The sequence below is a fragment of the Ruditapes philippinarum genome, unplaced genomic scaffold (assembly GCF_026571515.1).
Source record: "Ruditapes philippinarum isolate M1 unplaced genomic scaffold, ASM2657151v2 ctg4250_1_1_1_1, whole genome shotgun sequence".
NCBI lineage: Eukaryota > Metazoa > Mollusca > Bivalvia > Venerida > Veneridae > Ruditapes > Ruditapes philippinarum.
In genome coordinates this window covers 116,334-135,876 of record NW_026855245.1, presented here as the reverse complement: position 1 = coordinate 135,876, position 19,543 = coordinate 116,334, and the positions used below count along the sequence as shown (strand labels likewise).

At 32.9% G+C, this 19,543-nt stretch overlaps 2 protein-coding genes across 2 annotated transcripts in view; both read left to right on the top strand.

Moving 5' to 3' along the window:
- Positions 1 to 6,062: 6,062 nt before the first annotated feature.
- Positions 6,063 to 9,773, top strand: LOC132742610 (neuronal acetylcholine receptor subunit beta-4-like). The gene is made up of 4 exons (XM_060731059.1): positions 6,063 to 6,599; positions 7,977 to 8,217; positions 8,459 to 8,556; positions 8,975 to 9,773. Exons 1-4 carry the CDS (start codon positions 6,388 to 6,390, stop codon positions 9,771 to 9,773), a joined length of 1,350 nt encoding a protein of 449 aa, XP_060587042.1. The 5' UTR covers positions 6,063 to 6,387.
- Positions 9,774 to 17,758: 7,985 nt separating this feature from the next.
- The window catches only part of LOC132742612 (uncharacterized), a 33,440-nt gene continuing 31,655 nt past the window's right edge, over positions 17,759 to 19,543 (top strand). The window contains exon 1 of the mRNA XM_060731060.1: positions 17,759 to 18,867. Coding sequence (XP_060587043.1) covers positions 18,678 to 18,867 — 190 coding nt within the window. The 5' untranslated portion in view covers positions 17,759 to 18,677. The remainder of the gene's footprint in view (positions 18,868 to 19,543) is intronic.

Here is a 19,543-nt window from a genome sequence, read left to right as displayed (position 1 = left end):
TGGGGGTTGCGTTCATTGAACGCCGCTTTTCCTTGTTGATCTTGTTTATCATATTTTATGAATAATTCCGAGCAAAAAAAAAATAAAGTAAACACACAAGTTTACGCAGAAAATATCTCTATTTATTATGGCAGATGCCACTACGAATATTTTAATTTCGTAGATTTTCAGTATAAACAATTTATTGTTTGTAAAATTTGAGATAGATATTGAAGAAACATTGATAATTTTCAAAGACATCATTTAAGTTTTTCCACCTTAAACGGTAAAAGAATTATAGAAAATTAGAAATATCACGTAATAGATTTTTGTTCTCAATTAGGTGTAATTCGGACTAATTCCCTACAGGTAAATCCGTAACGTACCGGCAAACGGTATTTAGCTGTGTTTTCGAAAAGGTCAATTAACCAATCATATACGGTTTACAGATCACATGATCCTCCATGTAACGAAAACAGGTCACGTGCTCCTCCATGCCTCAAAAGTTAAACGCGTACCAATACCCTGCGGTCTCCAGACCGCAGGGAATAAGTCTATGATCATGACGTCTCTGCTCTAATGTTTCCAAACTGATCTCATTTTTAAGATTATTTATAGAAACAAGCCTCGTAGCAGCCGATTATATTCTAGCAAACTCGTTTTGTATTCTATCTAAAAGACCAAATTCATATTGAAATGCATTTCCCAATACGTCGTCAGCATATTTCATAATAGTGTTTATCTTTTATGTTTAATGATATTAAAATCTTTATTTTGAAAGATGTAAATTTCAAAAATGCACAAATATTCCGCGTGCATATTGAAACAAAACTTTTCATTCGATATATATCAAAGTTGTCTTTTCATTTATAGTGCTTTTTGTCTACTGACAGCTTATAGTTAATTAGCCTTGTCAAGGAGGGAATAAAGAAAAAGTTTATTTTATTCTTTTGTGTGATGCAGCAGGTACGAGAATGCTGCTTCATGAGTGTACATTGAAAAAAACAATACTAAGCTCTGCCTGGATAGACCGGGGCTCTGCCTGGGTCAACCGGGGCTCCTCCGGCGTCATCCGGGAACCACCGGCATGAACCGTAGCTTCACCTGGGCTCTGCCTGGATGGTCCGGAGCGAATCCTGAGTTGTTAGTTGGGAATTACCGTAGTGCTGCCGGGGTAGGTGTGACCGCAACAATAATTACACCCCGGATCTTCCCGGATCATCCCAGTAACTAACCGGGTGGTCCTTGGCTCTGCCTGGAATAAGTGAGACCGTAGCTTTAACCATTTCCGTTCATTTAACAATAGAATAGCTAAGGGAGTCATCACATTATTACTTAAATAATAATAATAATAATAATAATAATAAGAAGAAGTTTGGGATACTTTACTTTAAGATTGAATGGATTGAATTGAAACACGAATTGGTCATGTGGAATCCCAATGATTTTTCGTGTCCGGTCCATAACTTTCTTATCTATGAAGGGATTTTGAAAATACATGCCATATTTGTTCACCATAATTAATAAATGTGTCATGCGCAAAACACATTATGTAACAATCCCTATTACTCAAATATGGGACAGGTTAAAGTATATTTACAAAAATAAATTGGTCAGACTCGGCGCAGCCGCGTACCAATTTAATTTAGTAAATACCTACTAATAAATTTTTACCAGCTTTACAGTTTACCGAACATGATCCAGCAGATTGTAAAGTAGATAACAGAAATGATGATGATAATAAGATATACACCTGGGTACAAAACGAAAAATAAAAAATGTTGCAGACTCGGTTTGATTGAGCCTGTTTATGGTAATTTAGATCTAGATGTAATTCGAAGAAAGCACTAATCCTAATGTGCTAATGATAGATTAAGTGAAATACTAGTTTATCATACTTTTTTTGCGGTGACATTATTAAATGAGATAACATTTGTTTAATGGCGTAAACTGTATTTAAGTCCTTTAAACCGGTAATCATATTTAGTTGATTAGTATGTATATTTAAGTAATAAAAAAATCAGGATAAATTATTTATTTCCCGACAAAAGTGTTTTTTTAATACATGTAAGTCAATTTGGACTGATAGTTTTTTCTTGTCAGACTTTTCTAACCCTCTACTTTTACAAAGAGTGTGAAAGCACATACATACTAGTACTGGACATTTCAGGGGTAAAAACTAGAACAACCATATTTATATGCACGTATCTGCGGTGAAAACATGCATGGTATATTTATTGTCCCCCGCCTTTTCGAAGAAAAAAGGGGGGTATAGAAGTAGGCTCCGCCCGTCTGTCCGTCCGTCTGTCCGTCCGTCACTTTTTCGTGTCCGGTCCATGACTTTGTCATTTATGAAAGGAATTTAAAATAACTTGGCACAAATGTTAATTATAATAAGACGATGTGTCATGCGCAACAACCAGACCCCTACCTCCAGGGTCAAAGTCGCACTTGCTCATTCAAGGTCAACATTGTCTATTTGAGGGTATATGTCGTGTCCGGTCCATAACTTTCTTATCTATGAAGGGATTTTGAAAATACATGCCATATTTGTTCACCATAATTAGACGATGTGTCATGCGCAAAAACAGTTACCTACCTTCAAGGTCAAGGTCACCCTTGGAGGTCAAATATTAACATAGTCTGTTACAGGGTATATTTCGTGTCCGGGTCCGGTCCATAACTTTGTCATTTATGAAAGGAATTTGAAATAACTTGGCACAAATGTTTGTTATAATAAGGCAATGTGTCATGCGCAACAACCAGACCCGTACATCCAGGGTCAAGGTCGCACTGGCTCATTCAAGGTCAACATTGTCTATTTGAGAGTATATGTCGTGTCCGGTCCATAACTTTCTTATCTATGAAGGGATTTTGAAAATACATGCCATATTTGTTCACCATAATTAATAAATGTGTCATGCGCAAAACACAGTCACCTACCTCTAAGGTCAAGGTCACACTTGGAGGTCAAATATTAACATAGTCTGTTACAGGGTATATTTCGTGTCCGGTCCATAACTTTGTCATTTATCAAAGGAATTTGAAATAACTTGGCACAAATGTTTGTTATAATAAGACGATGTGTCATGCGCAACAACCAGACCCCTACCTCCAGGGTCAAGGTCGCACTTGCTCATTCAAGGTCAACATTGTCTATTTGAGGGTATATGTCGTGTCCGGTCCATAACTTTCTTATCTATGAAGGGATTTTGAAAATACATGCCATATTTGTTCACCATAATTAATAAATGTGTCATGCGCAAAACACAGTCACCTACCTCTAAGGTCAAGGTCACCCTTGGAGGTCAAATATTAACATAGTCTGTTACAGGGTATATTTCGTGTCCGGTCCATAACTTTGTCATTTATGAAAGGAATTTGAAATAACTTGGCACAAATGTTTGTTATAATAAGACGATGTGTCATGCGCAACAACCAGACCCCTACCTCCAGGGTCAAGGTCGCACTTGCTCATTCAAGGTCAATATTGTCTATTTGAGGGTATATGTCGTGTCCGGTCCATAATTTTCTTATCTATGAAGGGATTTTGTAAATACTTGCCATAATTGTTTACAATAATCAGACGATGTGTCATGCGCAAAAATCGGTCACCTACGTCCAAGGTCAAGGTCACACTTGGAGGTTAAATACTTACATAGTCTGTTATAGGGTATATTTTGTGTCCTGTCCATAACATTTTCATAGATCAAAGGATTTTGAAAATACTTCGCACAAATAGTCACTATAATAAGAGGATGTGTCATGCGCAACACATGCATCCTACCTCCAAGGTCAAGGTCACACTTAGAGGTCAAAAATTAACATAGTCTGTTATAAGGTATATTTTGTGTCGGATCTAGAACTTCTTCATAGTTCAAGGGATTTTGAAATAACTTGGCACAAATAGTCACAATAATAAGCCGATATGTCAAGTACAACACCTGCACCCCTACCTCCAAGGTCAAGGTCACATTTAGAGGTCAAAATTTAACAGAGTCTGTTAATTGGTATATTTTGTTTCCCGTCCATTACTTCTTCATAGATTAAGGGATTTTGAAAATACTTGGCACAAATTATAGTCACAATGATTAGATGATATGTCATGGGTAACATCTGTGTCCCTACCTCCAAGGTCAAGGCCACACATAGAGGTCAAAGATTTACATAGTCTGTAATAGGGTATATTTTGTGTCCAATCTATAACTTCGTCATAGTTCAAGGGATTTTAAAAATACTTGGCACAAATAGTCTCAATAATAAGACGTTATGTCATGCACAACATCTGCTCCCCTTCCTCCAAGGTCAAGGTCACACTTAGAGGTCAAAATTTAACATGATAATTTTTTTTAATTCCTTGTTTCATTTTATTTTTTTAATAAATTTATTGTTGCATTTATCATAATTTTAGACTGAATGTTCTGAGATCCATCTTCTTTTCAATCTTTTGAAATAGCACAATTTTATGCTTCATATAAAACTTCCCGAGGCGGGGGACGTTGGTAACTCTGTTACAAATTCTTGTTTAACTAGATATGGGGAGAGCACTGAGATGTAATGTAAACAAAATTTAAGATGAAAGAACATACAGATTCTGAAGTAGTCATTACTTTGAACTATTTATGCATGACTGCAAATTCACTGACTCTAATAGCTGTTTTGACACACAGTTAAGCATTGACAATAAGGGTAAACGGAATTAGTTTAATAAAAAAATGACTGTTATAATTCTGCTGCACAAAATTGTAACTAAAACATGACTGGCATTTCAAATCTTTCTTTTTCATTCTTATGCTTGTGCTTAAGGATTCCTCTGTTGTTGGGTCGACATGTCTCTTAACAGAATGAAACATTACTATCACATAACAATAAGCCGATCACACTTAGATGTTAATACTTTTTGAAAAAAAATGCATAGTTGTTGTTATGTGTACATTTCTGATTTCTCAGACGTAAAGTAAAGGGATTTTCTACCAAAACGTTACAAATTATCACTGTTAGAATAAGTAAAAACAACAAAATATTATTCCTAATGGTTAAGTATAAAGTGAGGATTCTCGACGTGTATTTTTTTCAGCTAATGTAAACAAGCATAGGCTAACTCATAAAACCACCCAGAATCATTATCATGCTTGAACTTTTAAGAGCAAAACATGGTAGTCATTTAACCTTAAACTATATTAGTCATTACAAAAGGGGAAAGAACACATTAAAAATATTCAAATTAGATCTAGTTAAATTTAATAAAGGGTGTAATCACGTACTTTAATTGACAATTAATGTCCGTAGTGTTATAAGATTAGGTTTCACGTTTTCTTGATTTTAAAATCAAGACGCATTTTGTGAAATCATCTTAGCTCATTTTATGCGGAATGGTATTCTTTCACAACGTTCTAATCGGATGCGCGCCGTTGCTATGGTTTCAATAAAAAAAAAAAAAAACTTTTTAAAAAAAATGAAAGGTCAAGCCGAAAATTTATTTTTCAGCTTAAAATATTGGTTTAATCAAGTTGATAGCTGGCCACAGCTATATGACCACTCTGGCAATATAATAGTTGCACTCGATGACTGAAAGGCTTTGTTACGGTCTTACTAGCGTTTATAGGAAGCACGGCGGCTCTTTCGTTTGATTTACGACTGCTTCTGAGCGATCGTAGAAAAATGCTCTATCTTACGATTATCGTACGTTTGATAAGACAGTTTCCAAATCGAACGAATGACGAACAACACTCATACGATTAAAACGGACATACAATTGTTGATTAGGCGGCCTCTGATGCAAATATTTTTGGTATGTAATTATCTGTTGAAAAGTTGTAGTACATAGCAATCGTTTATTATTTTAAAATCGTTTTTGTCAACAGGGCTAAGTTACGTCACGAGTTTTGATAACATATCAGTTAATGTTGCCAGTAGATACTTCGTAAAAACAACATTATGTACAAACTAATATTTTAGAACAAGACAAAATGCTTAGCAAAGAGCCTCAAAGTTACCTCCTAGGTGAGGTATTCAAAAATATAGAAGGCATTCCATACAAATGAAATGAAGAAAAATACACAATAAAACTTTTTGTTAATAAATATGATTTTCCGTAAGCAAAATTGTATCTTAGTCAGTATATAGTGTCATAAATATTGACTGTTACTTCGTAGGTACTTCTTTTTATTACTTAAGAAAATCGTTGAATAGTTCCGTGCTGTTTTTCAATGAGATATTGACGACGAATATTTACTTAGTAATTGATTAAAACATATGGTAAATTAATTTAGCAGTATCATCTGCTTATATTTCTTATATCTTATCATATCAGGCTTTATACAGGACATATGGTGCATTTCTGCTGTTAAGAAAATTCTGGCTTTTTTGTTGTTCTGAAAATACCTCTTAACGGTTGAATTACTGAAAATGTTTTTTAGATTCGCGTTCCTGTTTAAATTGATATTTTTCAATAACCTCGTTTCTATCTCATGCCCTCCAGTTCCTGTAGGGCCTCCTGTTACTGAAGAACCATCTACTACACCAGGATCGGCAGCATCGCAAGCTGTTGATCTAGAAACTGATCATGTTGGTACAGATTTAGATGGGATGAAGGCATTATTTAATGCAACTTTATCGGAGTAAGAATGTTATTGACTCAACGCATGCACCTTTGCTTAGCATCGATGCTTCGCTTTATATCAGGTTTGCAATTAATGGTTCTACAATTCTGTACTAAAACTTTGTTATATGAAGGTAGGTGGTTTATTTTATGTTTATTCATATAATTAATGTTTTTATCAAATATTTTTTAAATAATTTAAGAGTGTAGTTTGACATTACCTCGCTGCAATCATAATGTGAAAATTGTTTAGGTCTTAGGTTCATATAAAAACCTGTTTTTTGCAAAATGCTTATTTCATAACTCTACAACCTGTCCACATGGTCCACGTGCATCTGGATACAAAGGTCAGAGCGATTTTAAATTTATACTCTAGATTCAATTATGCAATTGTGCTGAAAATAATAACCTCTTAATTGGTTGCCAGGATTAAATTGTGTTTCATATTGGCAAAAATTTCAAAAATAAATAAGAATAAAATGACAAAATAAAAACAAACAACAAACTCGCATACCTTCATTTTCCACAGTTATTTCGCAGAATTGAAGCTCAAAAATTCACACGCCTGATTTAAAGCGAATCATCAATGGTACTCAACATGTGTCTTGAATGTGTGTGATGAAAACAACAGGATAAATCCCAACACTTACTTTCGTATTTATGCATTAGATGTTGAAAAAATATTCAGATGAATACAAAATTAAAAATCATGAGAAAGGAAACAAATATATTTTGATAATATTTTGAATGATGAAAGAATAATTTAAGAACTTAAATATTATACATGGAACATTTTTACACGATTCAATGTTCATTTAACACTTTACTTTTAAGATAAAAAAAGATAAAAACAAATCACACCATTTTTCTAAATTCACAGGAAGGTAAGAAATAAGGCTTAAGTGAGTGATGTGCACTTATTCATTATCACTCATGTACAGACTCAATCAAACCGAGTCTGCACTTCTGATGTTATTTTGTTGTGATTAATGCTTCCGAGGGATCAGTTTTTTTCCAGAATTTTGTTCTTGTCAACAGCAGGTGTCAAGTGCCGTGTGGCAGCCGTAAAAAGTTGCCCCGTACTTCACTTCAGTGTTGTTATATATTCTAGTCCTTCGGGATCATTGATGCCAGCACTATAAAGTGTTGAGAATTGAGTACCACTCAAGCCGGTGCTGGGGGGCGTGAGTGATGTTGCACTTATTCATTATCACTCATGTACAGACTCAATCAAACCGAGTCTGCAATTCTTATGTTTTTTTGTTGTGATTAATGCTTCCGAGGGATCACTTTGTTTCCAGAATTTTAAAACGTTAGCGTTTTTTTTAATAAAAACGTTTTAATCAAAAATTATTTATTTCAATATTTTTTTTATTACTTTATTTCTTTTTCACAGCTATGACACAAGAATCCGGCCAAGAATTGACCAATCCCTTGTTGTTAATGTTAACACTACCTTCGTGCCACAGAGTGTTCTGCATTTTGATACATCAGAGCAGAAATTCTCTGTCCTCGGTTACTTCAGGATTGAATGGAAAGACGAAGTGATGACGTGGAATCCCGATGACTTTGCGGGGACGAATTATGTAAAAGTTCCTATTACTGAAATATGGACACCGAGCCTAATTATACTAAAGGTATAATAACAATTTTGACGTGTTTATGTGCTGGAATATGTGTAGAATGTTTGGTTCAATAGAGAAGTATCAGAGGTTTCTGATTATACTGACACATGTTAAGAGGAAACCTAATGGTAATTATGTAGAAATTGACAGGACTTGCAAAATCATAACATGTTTTTATTTCTTATTATTTCTTTACAATCCATCTCGATACTAGCAAATTCTTCAGACTATTACTGAATGTTTTCTTCTATAGGCCTTTGACGGTGACGGTGTTGTTGGCAGTGCTAAAACAGACATTGCTAAAATCTGGTCTGACGGTTCTGTTCAGTGGGTACCAGAAAGTATATACAGGTATCTAAATAAGTATATTTTATAAGATTTCTCGAACACATGTTATATAACGAGGACTTTTAGATTACTCGAATACATCTACTATTACGATGACTTGATTTATCATATTCAATTCAGTTACATAAATGAACATATATGATAAAAATCAAATGATGTTTATAAGGTTATGTCTCAAAGATTGTATGTGCATGTAACATATACAATCCTGAAATCGTGATTGGGTGTTATCAGTGTCAAAAGGGAATTGCTTTTATTAAATATGCAAATAAATGTGAACTTTATTTTAATGACATAAATAATGATGACGAAATTTGAAAAAAAAATTAAATTTGTTTCTAAATAGCGAGGGATGCATACTAACGATTATAACGATAAATAACCACCAATTAGTTTGATATATAAAAATATCTCTTTATAGCGTGGTTTGCAATGTGAACATCAAGTTATATCCGTTTGATCAACAAGTCTGCACAGTTACATACTACGTGTCTGATGAGACTATAACAACCGTTATGCTTGACCATCCTTATAGCGTCACTCTGGACGAATACACGGAGAATTCAGCATGGAAAATAATCATTCTAAGCCAGAGGAAGTACCTCTTATATAACACGTACCACATTGACATGGAATTCAAGCTTCAAAGACGAGCTAACTTTGCAACATGTACTTTGAATATGCCTCTCCTGATGTTAGCCTTTCTAAATATCTGCGTGTTCCTTGTTCCAGTTGGGTCTGGGGAGAAAGGTTCTTTCGCAATTACCATATTCCTTTCTTACGGTATTTTCGTTACAATCATAAGTAACACTCTACCGGACAACTCCCTTCAAATTTCTTACTTTATACTTTTCATCATCGTCCTGCTCTTTATGAGCGTTCTTTCCGTCGTGTACACCATCATACAAGCCAAACTTATGTCAAGTATGGGTGACAAAGAATGCAGCATCAAATGTTTTCAACCTAGAAAACCCGTGATAATGAGACCGACACCTTTTGATCCAACAAAAGGATATACGGATGACGAAAATGATCCAGCAGATTGTAAACCTGTCAGCAGAAATGACGAAGATGATGAGATATATACATGGGCAATGTTTCTGGAGAAACTCGACGTGATTCTCTTCATCATCTTCTTTGCTCTGGTACTCTTAGCAACGTCTGCTTTCTTTAGTCTGATGCTTCAAAGAGTAAGCGAGGATAAGTTTAGTAAAATATAGGTGTCATAGACTATCTACAGTCATCTACAGTCAACTATCGTTATCTCAACATCGCTTTTCTCGATATTTCATTATCTCGATGAAATTTTGAAAGTCCCGATTTTCTAACTTCTTTATCTATATTGGAAATATTTGTTTATCTTTTTTTTTTTTTTATTTCAATATTTTCAGTATCTCGATGTAAAATTTCAGCCCCAACAGTTATTTCCACACTATCATCCTTTGTTTATCTCGACTAATAATTTTCTTTGTCTGTTCCTTCAGACGTGTGAAAAACACAAACTAGACAATAATTGCTCAATAGCCCGTCTCATAATGATGATTATGATTGTAACAAGTTAAGCTGTGTTTATAAAAGTTGATTGACTTATGTCCAAAATGAGTTAATTTTACGTTCTTTATAAATATTCGAAAACATTATCAATTCATTATGACTTTAAATGTAAATGAAATAGTGGAAGTATAGAAATGCTATCGTTGCAATATTGTTTCACAACATCACCACCAAATCCATCAGCGGTCGAACAATCTCGAGAAATAACCCGGGAGAATATCCAGACCAACCACCTTGAAAACAATGTTTTCACTATATTGGTGTATAACTGAGTTAACCTCACTATGTGTTTTTATTAGAGACACCCGTATTTCCGCTGGTAAACATCCGCTAGTTAAATATCCTTTGTTAAATATTGACTAGGCCTATGAAAACAAGACATGGTGGGGATATCATAGTTTATTTGACAAAAGGTATGCACATTTATTTTGTAAAAATCAGATGCTGCCTTATTCAAACCCTAATATGTTTATCTCGATATTTAGTTATCTCGATATTTTTTGGACGGTCCCGATGACTTCGAGATAACGAGAGTCGACTGTATATAGAATGTATGATAAGATGTACATAACAAAGTGTACACACTTTGAGAACCAATGTTAAATTTTATCTGAATAGTTGTTTTACAGTGTGTGTTGTTGTTGTTTTTAGATTGACATGAATATATGAATCATAATGATTCACTTTACATGTACGGCATAAAACAATTGAAAAAGTAACAAAAAGACTATAACATTAAGCAGTTATGATCACGTGTATGTGACCTTTTACTGATTTTATTGTTTGTTTTTATTTATTAGTCTTCAAGGCTAAGGCCACTTCAAATCATTTTCACTGAGGATATTTCAGAGGATGACCTGTTAAAACTTACTGCATAATTATAAAAAAAAACATTCGGATATTTTTAATAATCGCTTGAACAACACATGTTTGTTATGGCTTTGCATGTCATTCGATATTTATATGTTTATTAGTTTCTCTTTTGTTAATATATTATTCAATTTAAATAGTTATAGTTTTTACATTATTTTTTTCCTGTTTATTTATCGGTTAATACACTTACAGTTTGTTTATTTATCGTCTTATACACTAACTTTGTTTATTAAATGATTTAAACTTATTGTTTTTGTTCTTTCAATTTTACTGTCCTATGTTTAGCATATAGTCTATCATATTTGAAGTACGTTAAATTGTGGTGTCCAAAATGCACAATCTATCAAATAGATTTAACATTTGACTTCTCTTGTTTTAATTTGTTGTGAATATTTGATATTTGTGTATAACTTCGAAATTCCTAAAACAAACAGTGTATTCATCCTACAGTTGGATTTTAATGTTTAATCGAATTCGAAAATGATTATTTTACAAAAGATTCAAATCAGAAATCAACATAGCACAACATGACATATTTTTAAATTTTACATTTGGAAAAGAAACACTCACAAAAAATAAAATTAAATAAAATTAAATAATAATAATAATAATAATAATAATAATAATAATAATAATAATAAATAATTTAATAATAATAAATTAAACATTAATGATAATAATATTAGTAATAATAATAATAAATAAAAAAAAGATAATAAGGATAATTAATCAGCAACATATCTAGGTCTGTCTGTACGTTGTTGTATATTGTATGTTCGTCTTGAAGAAAAAACAAAACATATGATTAATCAAAAGAGAGTGCAACTGAAAATCTGCGACATTCTGTGCCGGGTTTTGACAATACTAATTTACAATAATTCAAAGTTTAAAGCATTGAAAAATGAATATTATTAAAGTCGGTCATTTTCTGTATCTATATAAATACAAATGTGTTAATATTTCATTATGAAACTAATTCGCATAATAATATCCTCTTATTCACTTAAAGACATGTTATGCTACAGAAATGCATTTTTTATTATTTCTTTAAATCTTTATTTTTGATGTTTTATAATTGCCATTGACCAATTGCCTTAACTATATTTTGCTTTTAGGCATTACATACAGTTATAGCGATATAGTTTTTTGTGTGAAAATCAAAAAAATAAATTAAAGATTGTTTACACCTTGCTACTGAAACATTGCTATTAAGATATTGGTACGGATCATCTATGGAAAGCTGCATTACACACACTAGATAAAAACAAAAAACATGTACTTACTTTTAAATTCATTTACACGTGTTTCAACAAAAGTAAACGGTAGATTATAGTACAAGTTACAAATCTATATTTAGTTAAATTAATGTATACATTAATACTGTTACAGTAGCACTTCAAGTTTATGAAACTGACGGACTGAGACATGCTTTTAAATTTAATACATTTAATTTCAATAGACACTTTTAGTAATCGTGCATTTTAACATACAATTGCAATACATTTTAAGTATTTAAAATATTAACAAGATTTATATTCACACAAACAGCATAACAACCGTGTATTGTGGCAATCACTAGAATAAACAAATTACACAGCAGGTTAATTCTAACAATACAACTCTCTTGTCCATTCTATTAACTATAAAAAGCATAGGTAAATAATTAAGGTTTACATTATAGATATCTATGTTTGAGAAATATTTTAATAAATATTTATCGCGTTTGAGTGTTAATAGTCTGTGTTACATTTTACAATAATTGTTTAAAAACATAGAAAGATCTTACTGTGTATGTGATGTGTTTAATACTTAATTATAACTAAAAACAAATCATAAGAAACCATAGAAAACAAACAAACACGAACAGAAAATATTATATTTCAGTTAAGCAAATGAAAATACTTTTTTTTCTAAAACACAACAAAGCTTGTTTTTAAGATACAACAAAAGGTAGTCTTGTTTTTAAGGAGCTCTGGTTCTTACATGAATTGTGTATGTGACTAGAAACATATTTTTGAAAGTGAGGTACGGGTAACTTTTACAGCTGCTACACAACACTTGACACCTGCTGTTGTGTAAGTTTGTACGTTTTCATCGTATCAATATAACTTTTAAATTGTGTTGAGCGGTCATTTACGGGAAAATGTACTTCCGTGTTTTATTTGTCATACATCTGTTATAATTACATTTTAACATTTTTATCTTTATTCATCTATCTAGATATTTCACTTTAATGTATTCTTGCTCGTATATGCCCAAAGGCATCGTCTTAAAAGCAAAATACATTTCATATGAAACTTAATTTCAAAAATACCCGCAAATGTGTTCATCATATAAGTATGACACATAATTGCCATTCGATGAAAGTAAAAGAATTTTTCGTGTGCGTGCCAAAATGAGAAAACAACGGGCGCAACAAAATAAATGAGAATTTAGAAGCCTGTGTATCACATATAAGATGGCAACAGACAAATGATTAATACAGGCGGCATATCCTTAAGGTGAATTAAAATACTGAATTCAAGTGAGAAATACTGGAAAACCCCAACCATAAAAGTAAAAATAGAACAACAACAACGAAAAAAGAGTTATTTTTCAGCCATAGCGGAAAACGCAAAGAGATATATCAAGAAACGAAAAACAAATTTTAAATCAAAACAGAGAAAAAATATTAAAGTGCAAAAACATTCGAATTGGTCACCACTGTTGGGTGTATGTGTAGAAATAAAAAAAAAATACACACGGAATATCAGTCATCACACATTATCAATACCATAATTATAAATAACTTATATAATTATAAAAACATATCAATAGTTGCGACCATTGGCTCAAAACGTAATCCAATGCGCCGTATTTAACCGGAGGGGACTTTAGGCTTACCCTCTGTCCGTCTGTCTGTCCGTCCGTTTGTCTGTCAGTCTGGAAAACTGGATCCCGCGATAACGCAAAAAGTACTGACAATATTTTTATGAAACTTGATATATAAATAGATGGCAGTGTGGAGATTATGCACGTGTTTTTGTTTTCTTTCTGTGTTGAAAATTCGGGTTGCTATGGCAACAAATAGTCTGAAAATATGGCAAATTTAACACATAAATTGGATCCAGTGATAACTCAAAAAGTACTGAAAATATTTTTATGAAACTTGAAATATGGGTAGATGGCAGTCTGGAGATTATGCACATCTTTTTCTTTTTTTTCTTGTCTGGTTGCTATGGCAACAAATAGCCTGAATTTCAAGAATTCTAATTAAATGTCAAAACTTTATTGAGGCATATATTCTTTTGAGTGACATTTCTACTTTTCCATTTTTTTCACATAATTATTGCCACCAAGTACTCATATGCATATTTGCGGGGTTTTGTGTAACGAGTTTTAGAAAAAGATTCTATTTTGCTTGGTTTTACATTAAACATTTCTTAGTCTAGCAGCGAACCTTTCTAATCATAAAGTGCCCTGGTGAATATTGCCGGGGATTTGAAGTTAAATGATTGCTTACAACATTCAGGCTCTTCGGTCATTTTCAACACTGTTCTGTGTGCAGCTCATAACATTCCTAGGGAATTGCCACCAAACTGTGAAAGAGCTATTATTATCAAGCGTTTTTCGAATATTTGTGGGGGCTTTATGATTTAACAAAGTTTTGAGGAAATTATGGTCCTGACGCTTTATGTTTCTTTCATATAAAAGTGAATAGGAGAGGATTCATTTCTTTTCTCAAGGTCACTGATATTTCTGAAAGGATGCCAAGCTTTATAATTATTGACATTAACCTTTTTCGTGGATTAGAAACCAATTTTAGCTTATAATTTTACATATACAGTCGTAAATAAAGTGTGTTGCACAATGTTGAGTAAAATACTGAATTATATTGGTCGAATACACAGCTGTCACATAACTATAAGTATTGCAATTTTGTACAAGTCCAATAGAAACAGTATTGTATTCAACAATCAATAATGACTTTTTTGTTTCTTTGTTCTCCTAGAACAAATTTGATAATGATTTTCTAAAGATTTAAACGACGCTATTGATAGTGATTTGAACTCAATGTTTTGGACTCGCAAAATAAAAACAAGGAATAAAATAGTAATACCATAGGGACTCTTTTGATTAAACATACGTGTTATATTATAAAGAAATTGAATATGTTGCTTTCAAAACTTAAACACGTTTTTTTTAACTAAGCCACCTAAGTCAAACCTACAAACCTACAATAAGTGAGATGAAGAAATAATATATACTTTCTTAATATAACGTCTGGAGATTTTTTTGTTGAAAACATGCATTTATTTTAGTTCGAGTGCGTTTGCAGAAAAATGTAGCTTGGTATTTATTTGACAATAAATAACATTTTACACATAATATGCAATCTGTAAAAAAATCAATTAATCTGTTGGACAGATTTAGATGCAATTGCATAAATTTTGTTTTCTTTTATGTCAATAAAATTAGGTTACTTTTCAAGTTATAATAAACAAATCTTCGCAAAGTTAATTTGTCGGGTAAGTTATACGTAAAGAAATATAATAAGATTATTCTATTGCCAGAACGCTTGTTTTACAACAAGCCTAAAAGTTTACTTTTGGGTTAGATATAAGGTAGAGTATAAAAAGGCATGACAAAACAAATGAAATGAAGACATATGCAGAATTAAAACTGTTTTGAAAGCTCGTTTCCTTCTTGTTTGATACGTGCGTACATTAATACGAATACATAATTGCATCTTAGTTAATATATAATCTCATAAATATTGAAAGACAGTCCTAGATACTCTTTACGGAAGTTTGAGTCCCGTGCTGTTTTTACGAGGAAACATCGCTGACCAATATTTACTTAATGATTGATTAAAATATCTAGTAAGTCGTTCAAATATTGTTATAGTCTCCTGCCTATATCTCATATATTATCAGTCCAGGCTTCATAAAGGACATACGGTATATCTCTACGGTCCAGTAATAGTCTGGCAATTTGGTCTGATAAAAAAATCTGAATAGTAGAATTGGTGAAAATGTTTTACATAATCGCGTTCGTGTATAAAGTGATTTTTTTTAATAACCTCGTGACGATCAGCAGCCCCCAAGTCTTTGTTACTGTGGGACCACCTATTACGTTCAAGACATTTTTTGTTACTATGGGGCCACCTGTTAAAAAAACTACGTTCGGCACAGCAGCATCGCAAGCCATTGATAAAGAAAGTGATCATGTTGGATCAGATCTAGATGGGATAAAATTACTATTTAACGCAACTCTGTCAGAGTAAGAATGATTCTGCATTAACACACCTACTCAACGCATACACATTTGCCAGCATTGATTCTTAACATCAAATCAGGTTTGAAATTAACCGTTTTACGATCTGCGCTTAAACTTTGTTAAATCAAGGTAGGTGGTTGTGTTTATTGTTAATTCATATGATTTTATCCAACAGATTAAGTTATATAAGCTGTAGTTTGGCCTGGCTGGCTGTTATTATATCAGGGAGTATTCTGTATTTAGTTGCTACAATCTTTCTTGAAAGATGTAAATTTCAAAACCCCATAGCTATTCAACGTGTCTCTTTATACAAAACGTTTTCTTCAATTTATTAAAATTATGACACCTCTATAATCAAATTTATCAAAATCAATACTTTTATTTTCTACTGAAAGCTAAACGAAATTATCAGTGTCAAAGAGGTAACACAGCAACAGTTTGTTCTTTTATCTGATTGCTGCAAGTATGCGAATGCTGCTTCATGAATGTGCCTTCAAAAAAGTTTACGCTTTCATGATTTTAATGAGTTTTGTCATTTTCCGATTATTACAATTTTTATCAAACAAGAAAACGGTCATAAAGAATTGAAATTTATTCTCTAGAATCTACTAGACTGTGAAAATAATATGTTGAAATTCGGTGCTTAGGCTTCTGACCGTTCCAAGAGGGTGCCTCTCTGTGTTCCTCAGATGTATGTCTTGTTGTTTAATTCTGTTTTGGTGACACTTTTGTTTGTGTCACTTGTTGTTTTCTTGTCTACAGTAAGTATCTTCCTTTTTTCCTAGTTTCATTTTTTTATTCCCCCTCCCTTCCCCTTAATCTTTAATCCCCTTCTCCAGGGCCATTTTACTTTGTGGGCCTATTAATAAATCAATTAGTTGTTTTCTTTGATTTCCTTGTCGGTTACTATTATTTCTTTTTAAGTATTTAAAAGTACCATTTATTTGATTATCCTGTCCGTGCTCGGCCTTGCGCCCTGTCCTATTTTTGTTTGTGGTCCTCCAGGACTCCTTGCCACACGTTCTTGTTCTGGGTAGTTCGGGGTTGCGTTTATTGAAAGCCGCCCCCCCACCCTGTTGATTTTGTTTATCATATTTCATAAGTGAAACCAAATATATAAATTTAAAAAGAAATAAAAATGACCAGAAAATAAACACAACAACCTTGATTTTCTACAGTTTTTCTGCGAAAAAGGAGCTCCGGAAATTACACACCAGATTTGAAGCGAATCATAAATGGTACTCAACATGCGCGTTAACTTTGCGTAATTTTGGTATATTTACAAATCAACATGAAAAATGACAACCCCTTATTTGCATAGCAATGATGTATTAAATGTTTAAAAAAAATTATGTCTACGCGTATTTTCAATGAGTTTTATCTTTAAATTGTTGTTGATTTAGCAATTAACTAATCTTTACAATAAAATAAATAACGAGGTCATCGAATTATTTTTTTTTTCAAAGGAGAAAAACCTATTTAGAAAAGAGAGAGAGAGAGAGAGAGAGAGAGAGAGAGAGAGAGAGAGAGAGAGAGAGAGAGAGAGAGAGAGATGTCTGATCCGTAAAAGTTGGCACATTTAATCATTTTTTTACCCACAATCTGGGGACAACAACTGCAATGTGGGGACAAATTTTATGTCCCAACATCAACGGTGCTTATTTCAAAGCTAAGGTTCAGCCCGCAGTTTTTGTAACAAAAAATTAGTGTTGGGACAGTTGTCCCCATGAAATCATCTCTCACTCTCATTTCCTAATTTTGTCGAGGAGTACATTTACGAGATCATTCGGAGCACCTCGCCATTAACCTAAAATTTATGTATAAGGGAAAGGACCGAAGTGCTACGATTGGTACCGGAAGTGTCCCGTTTAATCATTCGGATATCCAAAATATTACGCGCGAGGCATTTAAAGATGGCGACAACTAAACGTAAAGTTTTCTTTACTTATGCCACTTGTTTCTTTCAGCTTTTGATATGATTTCATTTATTGTACGCTTTTTAACAAAGAATAATGTTTAAACTGGCGTCCCTTTGGCTATTTCTTAGATAAAAGGCAATGGCGGTCCACTGTCATGACGTCCCACTTTTAATGTTTATACTCCAGTAGACGTGAAAAAAGTTGTTTATTTTTAATTGTGACATCAGGGACCATACAAGACCGGGACGAGCAACTATAGATTAGCGTCACACTCAATGAGTTCAGTCAGACGCAGACATAATGGCATTTAAATGAATTTCCTGATGCTTTAAGCTGATTATAGGGATAAACATTATTAACAGCATCGTAAATAAACATCAGGGAAATTGTTCTATCGGGACAGTATTTCTGAATTATGTATAACAGAATCCTTTGCAAAAGTAAGTGTCAAGCCCTAGGTACTTAATAAAAACTACCTTTCCTGTGTCAAAGGTTGGTCACTGACTTTGATTTTATTCAATGTTTTGTTTATGTATCCTTTTAAATTTTCAGTGCTTTGAAAGGGGTGGGAAAAAGTGTGATATTTATGATCTTTTCCTGATATTTTCCATAGGACGTAAAAGACTTGATCCGCTTCAGACAGCAAAACTATGGATAGAAAAAGAGGAGGATCCGCCTGGCTTTAGAATTTCACACTTTGGCATAAAAGGTATAACTTCTGCAGTTTAATCTACAAAGATAGAAGATAATTCACATGTACTTTAATTTTTTTTTTTATTAATGTCTTTTTAACAGTATTTCAATTATATTTAGATGTGTAGTTTCCCAATCATCATTCCTAAAATTGAAAGGTAACATCCGCACTAATCTCTTCTCCTTGCTTAACTACCAAGTGCTTCTCCCTGGGATCAAACCAGAGAGATCCACTGTCTAGTATATGACTTGGTGCAGACTTTATGTGATATGATGCTTCCATCCCGGATGGCCTAGTGAGAAACTGCAATAATAAATCTGGATATACTTCCTTGTTATTTCTCTTTACGCCATCTTGGATGGAAGCACCGTATCACAGAATTATGTGCCGTTTCACATACCAGACAGTGAAATCACTGGAACTCGAACCACTAGATCAAGGAGCATTAAAGCAGCATGCCCCATATTTATTTAAATTAATTTTCATTGTAATTTAAAAATTATTTTTTTTATTAATAACATTTTCAAAAATAAAAAAAAATGTGTCACATTGTGCTTATTTTGGCCTTCTTGTCAGTCACATTGTAGAATTTTTGTGATATATAAGAATAACTTTTAATTTAGAAACTTCAAGTTACATTTTTCTTTGTTTTGAAATTACAACATTTTTTTTTTCAGGAGTGCTACTTTAA

Coding starts and splice junctions, on each gene's coding strand:
- LOC132742610 (XM_060731059.1), top strand. CDS start 6,388: ATGTTTTTTAGATTCGCGTTCCTGTTTAAATTGATATTTTTCAATAAC. Junction 6,600..7,976: donor TTTAATGCAACTTTATCGGA/GTAAGAATGTTA, acceptor TCTTTTTCACAG/CTATGACACAAGAATCCGGC. Junction 8,557..8,974: donor GTACCAGAAAGTATATACAG/GTATCTAAATAA, acceptor ATCTCTTTATAG/CGTGGTTTGCAATGTGAACA.